We start from the raw sequence: 13,849 nt of genomic DNA, 5'->3' as shown, positions 1-13,849 counted from the left end.
TCCACCACCTCCCTAGGTAACGCATTCCAGTGTTTCAGATTGTTGAACTTATGCCTGCTGAGACAATCTGCCTTCTGGGTCAGTTCTTCTTTTATGTGGATTGCTCTGCCCATTTCATTATTTCCATTGCTTTTGTGTGTAGCTTTGGGTTTCTTGCCCCTTCTTTGTTGTTTATGCAGGTGACTGTAGTTGTGTTTTCTGACTGAACCGTAGGTGATTTCTCTCCAGGGAGATCTAAAACTCACATTTCTAGCTTGACTGCTCTGAGTTCTAGAAGGTTCATGCTGTATCTTTTTTCTCCAGGTTTGAGGTTCCCTGGGTGGTTTGAAAACCCAGATGAACACTCCAGCCCTCCAGTATAGCATTGGTAATAAGGACAAGAGGCTCTTGAAGACACATGGGCAGGCCTTTGCAGACATTAACATGGAAAGTCCACCACTCTAGGGAGCTGAGTATCTGGATTTAGACTTGCACTTGGACTTTCATGTGTTCCAGCAAGTGGTTGCATGTTCTTAGGAGGAAGATTTAAGGCACCAGATGTGTGATCTTGCCCAAAGAGTGATTCCTATTCACGATACCAGAAGGCCCAGAAGCTGAAGACGCCATGCTATAGCAGGACATCTACAGGTTTGTAAAAAACTGTTAAGATCCCAGATCTTCTGGAATCTTTCAGGTGACAAATTTTTGCTATCATGGTTTCTGTATCCACTCTCCGGTGAGAGATGCTGGTTGAAGGAATCAGGGAGCTCTTTTTGATGTTGATGATAAAGCCATTCACTTTCAGAAAGTCCAGACTGAGAGCTATGGCTTTCTGCACTTTGGCTTGGGAAGGGACGTAGGTGGTCGAGGAAGGGACGTAGGTGGATACCCTCTGCCCTAAACCTGACTATGATCATTACCAGCACCTCTGTAAAGATGCTGGGGACCGAAGACAGTTCGAAGGGGAGCATTTCATTCTGGTAATAGTTTCTCCATAAGTGAATCTCAGGAGTCTGTGGTTACATGACCTTATGACGATAAGGAGATAGGCATATATTGACATCAAGGAGTCTCCTTGAAATAAGGAGGACAGTGCTGAGGCCAAGGTCTCCATTCAGAACTCTGTCTCTCTCATTCATATGTCGAGCCTCTTGCGGCAGAAGATGGCCTCCACCTTGATACTCTTTTGAGTATACAGAAGATGGAGTAAAACCCTAAAAATCTCTCTTCTGAGAGCACACTTTCTAATATTCTTACTTCAAGATAAGAAATCTCATTCTGGATCAGCTTGTGTTTTATGGGTACTGGATGAAGAAGAGTTGAGGGCTCCATCTCATCCTAAGGGAGTACCTCAGCTCACTATATCCCTCACCCACTTGTCCGCTGTGGATACATATCACTGCTCTGTGAAGTGAGAAATTCTGCCTCCTAGCTTCAGCCATAGGTGTGGACACATCCAGTCACTGTCACTTACTGAGGCTGGGAGGGACTGCTCAGATTTCGCCATATTTTCCACCACCAGTTGCTCCAGCTTTTCCTCAAACAGGATGGAGCCTATAAACTTTCCTAAGCATAGAACCTGTTTAGAATGGGAATTCATTTTTCAAGGCAGAGCCACACCTAGCACCTGTCTGCTAAGCTATCTTGCCATGGCGCTGGCTGACAAGCTTGATACATTCACTGAAAGGTGAAGAGATACAAAAGAGTAGGGCTTGAATCAGGGTAATCTCTGTCCCTTAGAGCCATGAGATCCTCCAGCCAGAAGAGAGATGCCCTAGCAAAGCATGTTGCTGTCAGAGATGCTCTTTCAGGTAGCCAAAGAGGCCTCAAAGTCTTTTCTGAGTGTGTCCTCCACTTTCTTATCTGTATGATCCTTAGGGTAGGATTTTCCTTGAGGGGATAACCATGTCCCTTACTAGGGTTTCAATAATAGCACTGACCTTTGAGACCTCAGCAATGGAGTTTTGTGGCTCCTGCAACCTGCAGAACTGGAGGTCATTTTTACTGATCTGTTTGCCTTTGTCGGGCTTGTTCCCACTCCTCTCTGATCACATCCTCAAAGGAGGAGTGCAGAGGAATAGCTGCCTCCAAAAATTCTAGGTAACAATTCCCCCAAACCTCTAATTCAAGAAAGCAGTACATAACAAAAGATGCACTCTAATTGTAGGTGTTGAATACTGTCTTAATTGTGGCACAAATGCCAGAACACATTACACAGAAGAAAATGTATATTAAAACATTAGGTATTAGTCAGAATACTGGGCCAAATTCTGCTAAGCATTATTACATATGTTCAAGTAAGTTTTATTCAAGAATTCTGTTTAACAGTTTGTATTCTGGTTTAACAGAACCAGATGTAATAGATAAGGATATAAATTAAGGTGAAATTATAAACTTACTCATGTAAGGCAGCTTTTCTGGACAAGCCTGGTAAGGAGAATATGTGAAGTTTTCTGGAAGATACATTGTTGTTTGAGCAAGGTAGTCACTGGAATTGTTGCCTTCAGGATAATCTTAAAGAAAAAAAAAACAGTTTATTCTTGAAAAAATGAAAGTTTCCCAACGGCTTCTCATCAATATATCACTATGCCAGGGAGATTGTTTTGCATCTTATCCTGTCATCACTGCATAAACTTTATGTTTGCTGCAAGTTCTGACAGTGAAGATAAAAACAGTCTCTGAACCATTATCAAGTTGATCCTCATGAATTCCAATCTATTTACACCAGCTCTTGATAAATCTATTTCTTACAGAAGACTAAATTTCAGTTTCACAAGTGACTTTGTAAAGAGTAACCACTCTTCTCTTCCCTATTACTTGACCAAGTTAGGAGAGTATAGAGGGCGGAGAGAAAATGAAAGGTGCTTAGATCTAGGTTTTTGTAAACCTATGTATAAACAAGCTATATCACTGTCATGAAGAAACAGACTTTACTTTTTTAAAAATAATTAAATAGGAAACATTCTTACCTGTGCCATTCAGAGTAGCATTTTTATTAGTGTACAATCTGATCAGATGTCCTATTGTTTTCACATTTTCTCTCAACATTATGCCTCGAGCTTGCACCATAAAGAGATAGGTGTTTGCTGTAAAACACAAAAGTGACTATTCCATATCAAACTTAATTCAATAGTATTTCATTTATAATGTCATCAAATCAATACTGAACAATGTTGGAGTTCAAGGTTAGCCCTCAAAAACCTATTAGATCCAGAGGAGGATCCACAGAGTAAAACCTAAAAATATTTAGGGTAAAAAAATCAAGATTCAGACAAGAGGAAAAACATTAATTCATATTCCTAGACCTAACTGAAAGGGTAAAAATATAAAATTAAGGTTTCAATTATTATTTATTATTAACACAATTTTATTATCCTCCACCCTGCAAAAAACCTATTAAGATACAGCATTGAAAAAATCAACTTACCCATAATAAGTTTTATGTATTAGAGGAGAAAGAGAGAAAGAGATAAATATTTTTAGAAGAGAAATAAACTTAACCCACAAATGCGTCTATTTCCTACTTCTTGACTGTTTGTAAGGGTATGCTAAAATCTACCTCTGTTCATTCACCACAAGGTGGAAGTACTAAACAGCAGCTATGCCATTTTACAATTATATAACACCAATCATTGAAAAATCTCAAAAATACAACAGAACCCGGTTTACTGGATCCTCCATTATCTGGCTCGCCATATTAATCAAGGAACCAGCACACACAGGTTCAGAAGTGGGTGATCTCCTGTGGCCGCTAGATGGTGCTGCAGCCTCTCACTTTGCCATTCTTCAGATTACCTGAATTTTTGATTATCTGATCTGGCTCCGGCCCCAATTAGATCAGCTAAACAGGGTTCTGCTGTACTAAAAGTCAGTTTCCCTGTGAAGTAGTTATTAGAGACATTACAGGTTAGCAAACTCAGGTACACAGAGTCTAAATGATTCACACAAAATGACAGCATATCAGTAACAGAACCAAGAATCCTATCTCTCATATTAGTGAATTAAAGCCATAGATAGAGCTCATATAATACTATCTTTGTCCTGAATAGAAAAGTGAGAAAGACATACAAATCTGAAAGATAAAATGTTCTGTTGCCTTCTAAATAGGCACAAGCATAAATGGGGTCCATACGACTTCAGTAATCTACAAGTGGATGGACAAATTCCTTCTGAAAATCAGTTTTCATACAGGGTAGCAAAGTGGATCATCTCTGTCCTTTCACATATGCCAAGCATGCAAAGACTCATGCTTTTGAAAAATTTCTCTACTGACTACCTTACAGCATAGCAACATAGCATCATTAATAAGGACACCCAATAAAAGCTTTTGAACAGTGGTTCCCGACCTGTGGTCCACAGAACACTTGCTGGTGGTCCACAGAAAGCTGGCTGGTCATGTGGCACTGACTCATATTTCTATTTGTTAAACTGCATTAAAAAACAGCTAAAAATCCATTTTCAAAGCAAACCAATTGATAATTCTGTCCACCATATTATTCAACATCTGCATGAATTTGTTGGCAGAGTACACTAACACCAAAACCATCATCTCCTTTATGTCAAACAGAAGAGGGGAGCACTTTGAAACATCTTGCCTTTATAATATTCACCACTCTCAATGGCCTCTCCCCTCCGATTAGGAAGCATTACAGAGCATCTTGACTAGAGAGAGATAGAGAGGATTTACTTTTCCATGACTGAAAACTAAATTTCATATTTCCTTCTTTCCTGGTTGGACATTTCAATGTAATTTTACTATATAACTGTTCAGTCCTCTGACATCTGTATGTACTAAGTATAACAAAAACTTTAAGACAATGTGTGTGTATTGACTGATCAATACAGGAGTCAGGCGGCTAAAGGCATGAGGCCACAAGCACATTATAATTGATTAAAAACATACATCTTCATGTGTCTTAATGCAGTGGGTATTTAAAATTATTAATTGCTATTTTGACCATATGATTCCACCAAAACAAGCATCACAACATGTAAAATTTTCTCTTCTTCCTTTTTGCTGTCAGCCAGATTTCTTTTCTCTGTTGCTCTGTACTCCCTACTCAAAAATTAAACCTCCAGACCCTGAGAGGAAGTAAGAAAATTCTGTGTCATATACCTTCAAATATACAGAACAAGGTGACTAGTTTTCCCTTAAAAGATTGAATATGCTGTGATGATGGTAAGCAATTCAAGGAACATGTCCATTTAATAAAATGATCAGTCATACATACTGCATTAGAAAGCAAGGAAGATAGAGGTCAATGCTATCTAATCAGTGTTTTTTGTTACTGTTATTTTGTTTTGCGTTTTGTTTGTTTCATTTTGTAATTTAATAAAAAGGGGATCAGGTGCCTACAAGCCACATGAAATGCAAACCCAAAATTTAATGCTGCATCTGCATAAAAAGAATTAAAAAAAAATAAAATAAAAGTTTGGCTAGTTGAGAAAAAGAACATCCTAACAAAACCAGGTGGGATTTTGAATCCCTCTTCATTAGAGGACAAGTTATGAAGGCCTGCAAAGCAGAGCTAGCATGATATATTTTTTGACAATTTTTTTTTTTCCAAATCAGAAAGTGTTAGGTCATCAAAACCAAAACTGTTCATGGAAAAGAATTAGTTTCTACGAATTTCCCATTTTGGCTTTGAAAAAAACAACATCCTTCTAAACAAGAGGTCATTTTGAGAAATCAAAATTACTTTGTTTCAAAATGTTGAGTTAATTTACATTAGAAAAATGTTTAAAAGAGTTAAAATCCAAATGAACTGTTTTGATTAACCCATTTAAAAAAAAAAAATCATGAAAAATTTTGAGATTGACCTTTCCTCCAAATTCGGGATAAGAATATTTTTTTTTAACTCTATACATCCCATGGGATAAGAAAACCATTTGCCATCTGGTTCTCTCTGAAAGAATAAAGAAATGTTCAACACTACAGAGTATAAATTTGATCTAGTTGGTATTTCTGAAACCTGGTGGGATGATTCATACAATTGGATGTTACAATCAGTGGTTATAACCTATTTAGGAAGGATCAAGTAGGCAAAAGTGTAAGGCCAGTGGCACTTTATGTCAAAAACTGCTTTACTTGTTTCCGAGTCATTGATAACTCAAAAGAAAATTATCCTGAATGCTTATGAACATAAGAATGACCATGTCTTCTGACAGTGGCTTCAAAGGCAATGAGCAGAACAGGGTAATTATCAAGTGGCTCCATCCCCTCTCATCCAGTCCCAGCTTCTGGTAGTCAGAAGCTTAGGGACACCCAGAGGATGGGATTGCATCCCTGACCATCTTAGCTAATAGCCATTGATGGACCTATCTTCCATGAAGTTATCTAATTCTTTTTTGAATCCAGTTATACTTCTGGCCTTCACTACATCCCCTGGGAATGAATTCCACAGGTATACTGTGTGTTGTATGAAGTACTTCCTTTTGTTTATTTTAAAACTGCTGCCTATGAATTACATTGGGTGATCCTTGGTTCTTGTCTTAAGAGCAACTGTAAACAACACTTCCTTATTCACTTTCTCCACATCTGGCATGGACCACTGTCAGAACACAGGCTACTGAGCTAGATGGGCCATTGGTCTGACCTGGTATGGTTGAATAGCCCAAAAGATATAAAGCACAAAATGGGGTATTAGTTGGGGTCTACTACAGACCACCAAATCACACTAGGGAACAGGACTGACCACCTCCTTACGCACCTATCTATAATATTTAAGACAAAAAACAGTGTAATCATGGGGGACTTCAATTTGAGTGACATATGCTAAAGGTCTCATGCTGCCCGAACTAAAACATCCTGGGAATTTCTAAACATTACAGATGATACTATCCTAACACAAAGAGTGTTGCAACAAGATGGAATTCCTTACTGGACCTTGTTCCTAACAGCTAAAGAGGAACTGATCACAGAACTAAAAATAAATGGTAGCTTAAGTACAAGTAATCAAGTTTTGATCATATTTATAATGTGCAAGCCCAATAATAGCCCAGACACTTAGTGTTTTAATAGGGCCATTTCATAAACCTGAAAACAATTTCGAGCCAAATCTGCTAGGAGGAAGAATTTAATCAGAAAAATGTAAATGATAATTGGAAGTCATTTAAGAACACCTTACGGGATGCCCCAAAAGCCACAACCCCATAACTGAGGAAGAAGGCCTTGCTGGTTAAAAAACTGACCTGGTATAGAGGGAAAGTGAAGGCAGCTATAATTTTTTTAAAATATATAACAAATGGTAGAAAGTACAACTTGATAGTAATGAATATAAATCAGAAACTAGGAATTGTAAGAGAAAAAAATGATAAGGGAATCAAAGGGACACAAAGAGGAATCCATGGCCAGCAGAGTTAAGGACAATAAGTATATAAGAAGGATTTTTAAAATATATGAAGAGCAAAAAGAATCTTGACAATGGTACTGGTTCATTATTAGATGGAAATGGTAGAATTATCAATAATAATGAAGAAGAGGTAGAACTATTAAATAAACATTTCTGTTCTGTATTGGGGGGTGGGGGAAGGGAACAGAGGATTCAACCTCAATATATGAGGTTCCATTCCACTAATATCTCTAAAAGATGTTAAACAGAAGATACTAAAGTAAGATATTTTCAAATCAGCAGATACAAATAACTTGCATCACAGAGTTTTACGTTGATTTGGAGCACTGGGGAAGTTCCAAAAGACTGGAACAAAGGTAGTGTTGTGCCAATATTTAAAAGAGGTAAATGGGATGACTCAGGTAATTATAAGCCTGATGTTGACCTCTGGCAAGATAATGGAAAAGCTGATACAAGACTCGATTAAAAAAAAAATTAAAGGAAGGTAATGCAAATCAACATGAGTTTATGGAAAATAAACCTTGTCAAATTAACTTGATATATTTTTTGATGAGATTTCAAGTTTGGCTGATAAAAGTTCTGTAAGGTATTTGACATTGTGCCACAGGACATTTTGATTAAAAAACAGTAGCATATATCCCCATAAAAACTTAAAAAACAAAAAACAAAACAGAAGTAGATTGTTATCCTGCTCTCAACTCCCAAAAAGGAGGGCTGGTGGACTGCCTTTAGGCTGGCTCTTGTCTGGCATGGGTCACCATACGAGGAGTCATGCTGCCACCAGCACAGCTCTCAGGGTCATGGGGGCATACAAGCCTTCCCACTACATTGAGATTTAGTCCATGGGGAAGGATTCAGAATCACTAGTCACATTGAGAAGTTCTAGCTTTAAGTTTTGGGAGTTCCCAGCCATTCTCACACTGAAGGTCTGAGACCCAAGAGTGAGAATAAGATTCTCATCAGGAGCATGTTTGAAGTTATGGTTAATCTGCCTCTACTATTCTTAAAGTAATGTTCCTTGTTATTTTAAAGTGGTCAGCTTTAAAAGAGCACTTTTGTATTCCAACTGTTCAAACTGGTGCTTTTCTCTGCTTTGTTTGAAGCTTTTGTATCTAGCCTTTCAGGAAATCTCCAGAGACTATTAATTCCCCAAGCTTGTATTTAAAAGATTTTCCAACTGATGAAAGCTTTTCCCTTAGAAACCAATGTAAAAATCAGTTAGATGAATTAATACTTCAACGACAACTCTTTACCCTTAAGCAAGTAACTTGTTTTTAAAACATTCATTTTAACCTTGAGGGACTGACCCCTGAGAGAAATCGGATTTAAAAACATGACTCCTATAAGAAGTTTATTTTTCTGGTAAACATGGGATGAGATTCCACTGGAAGAATCTCGGAGCAGTTCTTTCAAAGGCCTACCATATTCCCAATCTGCCCCTCCTCTTCCTCATGATCATATGGCTCCTTCCTTGGATGCCTTCATATATTCCAAGACTATAAGCTAAAAATAATGTAATGTACTTTGGTTTTTGAACTCCTCGCTTTGGATATACACACACTAAAATATTTGCTGCTTCCAAATTCTGAATGCAATTCTAAAATGTTGTAAATGAAGTTACTTTCACAATAAAAATGCCAAGCATTCTGGAATAGCAGGTTACAGAACACAAGGTTCATTTAAAAAAACAGGCAAGAATAACCACAGTCCTCACCACATTCGTAAATAAATGCAAATATCATTTCTTTGAGATCACTTTCCCTCAACCAGGTCCCCAAAGAGAGAAAAAATCCTCTATAAGTTAAGTTCTTTCTTCTGCAGCATGCAAAAAGATACTATTATTTCTAATTGTAGTTACTTTGCTGCATTATGGGCATCCATACAGTCAAAAAAAAAAAAAAAAAAAAGAGACTGTGGCCATAAACGTATTTGGATTACAGACTTAAAAGGGTCCATCTTTTGTGACATTATTTAGAACTAGACTAGATAAAACACCTGAGAATGTTATAGGGAATCATTCTACATTAGCAGAGAGGATGGAAAAATTAACTAATGGGTCTTCTTCATCTCCAGCTTCTGTAGTTCACTGGGCTGTGTAGTTTGCTGAGGTGGGCTGATCAGGAGACAGTTAAAAGCAACTGCCTCTGGGCCTCAGTTCCTCAGCTATACAATGGGAAAATTCAATCTCACCTCACAGGGCAGGGTGGATAAATCTTTTTTTAAAAAAATAAATAAATAAAATAAAAATAAAATAAAAATTGAATTTTTTTGAAAAAAGGCTTTTTGAGGAAAATACTAAGATACATTACAGCTCAAAGATATCTCATCATGAAATAGGGATTGAAATGCTAATTATGTAGTATGAGACAATATATTAATTAAGAAAAGTTTTGTTAACAAGTTCCAATAATTCATGGATTAAGGACCCAATTTTATGGAGATCCAGGGGCTTCTGTATAGATTATTTAGGTTAATCTTTCTATCTACTCAATTGGACTCAGTGCTCAGTCTAGAAGATACCATCAGAGATGCTTAGTTTTGCAGTTCTCAAACTGTGGATTTGTGTCTCCAGAGATAACATGCTCGTTAACAGCAAAAAATGTAAATAAAATAAATAAATGAAGAATGTATAGAGGTGAGAAATAACAGATCTCAATCCTACTGTCCCTCTGCAAATTTGTACACACCGAGTCAATCCTTTTCCTCTCTCTAAAACTGAAAAGTGTCAAAAAGTTAAACGAATAGCAGATTGTTGGGGGTGGAATAGATCTGAACAAGGAGAAGTCTGGAGATAAATGCAAGAAGGGAGGGACAGGCAGTAGAAACAAAAGTGAAAGTGTTTGAGCAGCACATTCCAGAACTCTTGAGGTCTTTCTGAGTGTAGCCTTCACTGATCTAGTGAGAGAATGGTATGGTAGATCACAGAAGGGAAAACCTATAATGGCAGCAGACCATAAAAGAGACCCAGTGTGGGAATATTTTACTGAAGTTCCTCTACCAGTGGGTAAGACAGGCATGCGTGCAAAATGCAAACAGTGCAACAAAAAAATCCAAGGCCTGCTTGCCTGAATGAAACAACATCATGAGAAATGTTCCTTCTCAGGAGGAAGCTGCGTTTAAGATGATGAAAGGAACATGTCTGAACATGCAGGATCTTCAGGATGGTAAACTTTTTTATTTCTTATTTCATTCTTAAGGACTGCCTGTCTTCCCTCTGGACTATTCTTGAATTCTCATGTTTGAGCAAAAAATATAGTTGTTACTCTATGGTACTATCATTTTAGATGCAGTTGTGATAAAAAATAAATAGTTGAAATAGGCAGATCTTCCTTTTACAATTTCATCGTTAAAGCAGTACTGAGTGTCAGTGAATGCAATGAGTCATAGAATATCAGGGTTGGAAGGGACCTCAGAAGGTCATTGAATCCAACCCCTGCTCAAAGCAGGGCAATCCCCAACTAAATCATCCCAGCCAGGGCTTTGTTAAGCCTGACCTTGAAAACCTCTAAGAAAGGAGATTCCACCACCTCCCTAAAGTAACCCATTCCAGTGTTTCACCACCCTCCTAGTGAAGAAGTTTTTCCTAACATCCAACCTAAACCTCCCACACTGCAACTTGAGACCATTACTCCTTGTTCTGTCATCTGCTACCACTGAGAACAGTCTAGAGCCATCCTCTCTGGAACCCCCTTCCAGGTAGTTGAAAGCAGCTATCAAATCCCCGTCTCATTCTTCTCTTCCACAGATGAAACAATCCCAGTTCCCTCAGCCTCCCCTCATAAGTCATGTGCTCCAACCCCCTAATCATTTTTGTTGCCCTCCGCTGGACTCTTTCCAGTTATTCCACATCCTTCTTGTAGTGTGGGGCCCAAAACTGGACACAGTACTCCAGATGAGGCCTCACCAATGTCGAATAGAGGGGAATGATCACGTCCCTCGATCTGCTGGCAATGCCCCTATTTATAAAGCCCAAAATGCCATTAGCCTTCTTGGCAACAAGGGCACACTGTTGACTCATATCTAGCTTCTCGTCCACTGTAACCCCTAGGTCCTTTTCTGCAGAACTGCTGCCTAGCCAGTCGGTCCCTAGTCTGTAGCAGTGCATGGGATTATTCTGTCCTAAGTACAGGACTCTGCACTTGTCCCTGTTGAACCTCATCAGATTTCTTTTGGCCCAATCCTCTAATTTGTCTAGGTCCCTCTGTATCCTATCCCTACCCTCCAGTGTATCTTCCACTCCTCTCAGTTTAATATCATCTGCAAACTTGCTGAGGGTGCAGTCCATGCCATCCTCAAGATCATTAATGAAGATATTGAATAAAACCGGCCCCAGGACTGACCCTTGGGGCACTTCGCTTGATACCGGCTGCCAACTAGACATGGAGCCATTGATCACTACCCATTGAGCCCAACGATCTAGCCAGCTTTCTATCCACCTTATTATAGTCCATTCATCCAGCACATACTTCTTTAACTTGCTGGCAAGCATACTGTGGGAGACCGTATCAAAAGCTTTGCTAAAGTCAAGGAATAACACGTCCACTGCTTTCCCCTCATCCACAGAGCCAGTTATGTCGTCATAGAAGGCAATTAAGTTAGTCAGCATAACGTGCCCTTGGTGAATCCATGCTGACTGTTCCCGATCAGTTTCCTCTCCTCTAAGTGCTTCAGAATTGATTCCTTGAGGACTTGCTCCATGATTTTCCCAGGGACTGAGGTGAGGCTGACTGGCCTGTAGTTCCCCGGATTCTCCTTCTTCCCTTTTTTAAAGATGGGCACTACATTAGCCTTTTTCCAGTCGTACGGGACCTCCCGCAATCACCATGAGTTTTCAAAGATAACGGCCAATGGCTCTGCAATCACATCCGCCAACTGCTTTAGCACCCTTGGATGCTGTGCATCCGGTCCCATGGACTTGTGCTCGTTCAACTTTTCTAAATAGTCCTGAACCACTTCTTTCTCTACAGAGGGCTGGTCACCTCCTCCCCATGCCTTGCTGCCCAGTGCAGCAGTCTGGGAGCTGACCTTGTTCGTGAAGACAGAGGCAAAAAAAAGCATTGGAGTACATTAGCTTTTTTCACATCCTCTGTCACTAGGTTGCCTCCCTTATTCAGTGAGGGGCCCACACTTTCTTTGACTTTCTTCTTGTTGCTAACATACCTGAAGGAACCCTTCTTGTTACTCTTAACATCTGCTAGCTGCAACTCCAAGTGTGATTTGGCCTTCCTGATTTCACTCCTGCACGCCTGAGTAATATTTTTATACTCCTCCCTGGTCATTTGTCCAATCCTCCACTTCTTGTAAGCTTCTTTTTTGTGTTTAAGATCAGCAAGGATTTCACTGTTAAGCCAAGCTGGTCGCCTGCCATATTTACTATTCTTTCTACACATCAGGATGGTTTGTCCCTGTAACCTCAATAAGGATTCTTTAAATACAACCAGCTCTTCTTTCTCCCTCGGTGAGTAATACTAAATAAGTAGAATGACGGTAATAATTAAATAACTGCATTGACTTATTTTGTTTAGGAGAATCCATCCTCAACATACAGAATTCTGAAGACTATCCACCTTCAAGATCACCATCATTTTCTATAGTTTCAGAGTAACAGCCGTGCATCTGATGAAGTGAGCTGTAGCTCACGAAAGCTTATGCTCAAATAAATTGGTTAGTCTTTAAGGTGCCACAAGTACTCCTTTTCTTTCTGCTAATGATAGTGTTTCAGTCACACCATGTATGTCACATAGCCACGGTATATCACCTGTAGAAAAAAGGAAAAAAAATCCCTATCATCCAGAAACAACCATAGATAAATTTGTGTTAAGAACCAGCAGATTACAAAAAGATGTAATTGATGAAAAAGACTCTCCTTTCTGTATGATTGAGAACCCACACTTCATTAACATGTTTCAGTCATTAAGACCAGGATACAGTCCACCCAAGAGAGCAGATGTCACAAGCCAAATTGCTGGATAAAGTGTATGAAAGAGAAATTGAGCAGTGTGCAAAAGGTCTAGAGGATGAAATTGTTAACCTAAGCATTGATGGGTGGAGCAATGTCCATAATGATCCTGTTGTATATGTTTGTGTGACAATAGAAGGGAATGTCTTCCTACAGAAAAAAATGATACACCAGGAAATGCACGCATAGCAGAATACTTAAAAGAAGTTGCAGTAAAAGCTGTAACAAACTGTGAAAAAAAATTCAATTGTCTAGTATGCATCTTGGTCACAGACAATGCTCCAAATGTATCTAAGATGAGAAGAAATGATTTAGAAAAGAGTCCCAAGCTAATAACATATGGTTGCAGTGCTCATTTGATGCACCTCCTAGCCAATGACTTCAGTGTTCCAGAAATAAAGGCTAATGTTAAAACTGCAAAATACTTCCGTAACAACCACTTTGCAGCAGCTATTCTGAAAAAAGTGGGAGGAACCAAGCTAACTCTCCCACAAGATGTGCAATGGAACTCAGTAGTGGAATGTTTTGAGCACTATATCAAGAACTGGCCTAATCTGAT

At 38.9% G+C, this 13,849-nt stretch overlaps 1 protein-coding gene across 3 annotated transcripts in view; it reads right to left on the bottom strand.

Moving 5' to 3' along the window:
* B4GALT6 (beta-1,4-galactosyltransferase 6) overlaps window positions 1-13,849 on the bottom strand; it is a 51,501-nt gene that overhangs the window by 16,918 nt on the left and 20,734 nt on the right. For all 3 annotated transcript variants that reach the window (XM_073331324.2, XM_073331323.2, XM_073331325.2), the window contains exons 2-3: window positions 2,949-3,065; window positions 2,379-2,492 (exon numbers count right to left, since the gene is read on the bottom strand). In XM_073331324.2, the coding sequence (XP_073187425.1) occupies window positions 2,379-2,492; window positions 2,949-3,065 (231 nt within the window). The remainder of the gene's footprint in view (window positions 1-2,378; window positions 2,493-2,948; window positions 3,066-13,849) is intronic.

This window comes from Lepidochelys kempii, chromosome 2, assembly GCF_965140285.1.
Source record: "Lepidochelys kempii isolate rLepKem1 chromosome 2, rLepKem1.hap1, whole genome shotgun sequence".
Taxonomy (NCBI): Eukaryota; Metazoa; Chordata; order Testudines; family Cheloniidae; genus Lepidochelys; species Lepidochelys kempii.
The sequence above is the reverse complement of the archived record's forward strand: the minus strand, read 5'-3'. Positions and strand labels throughout refer to the sequence as shown.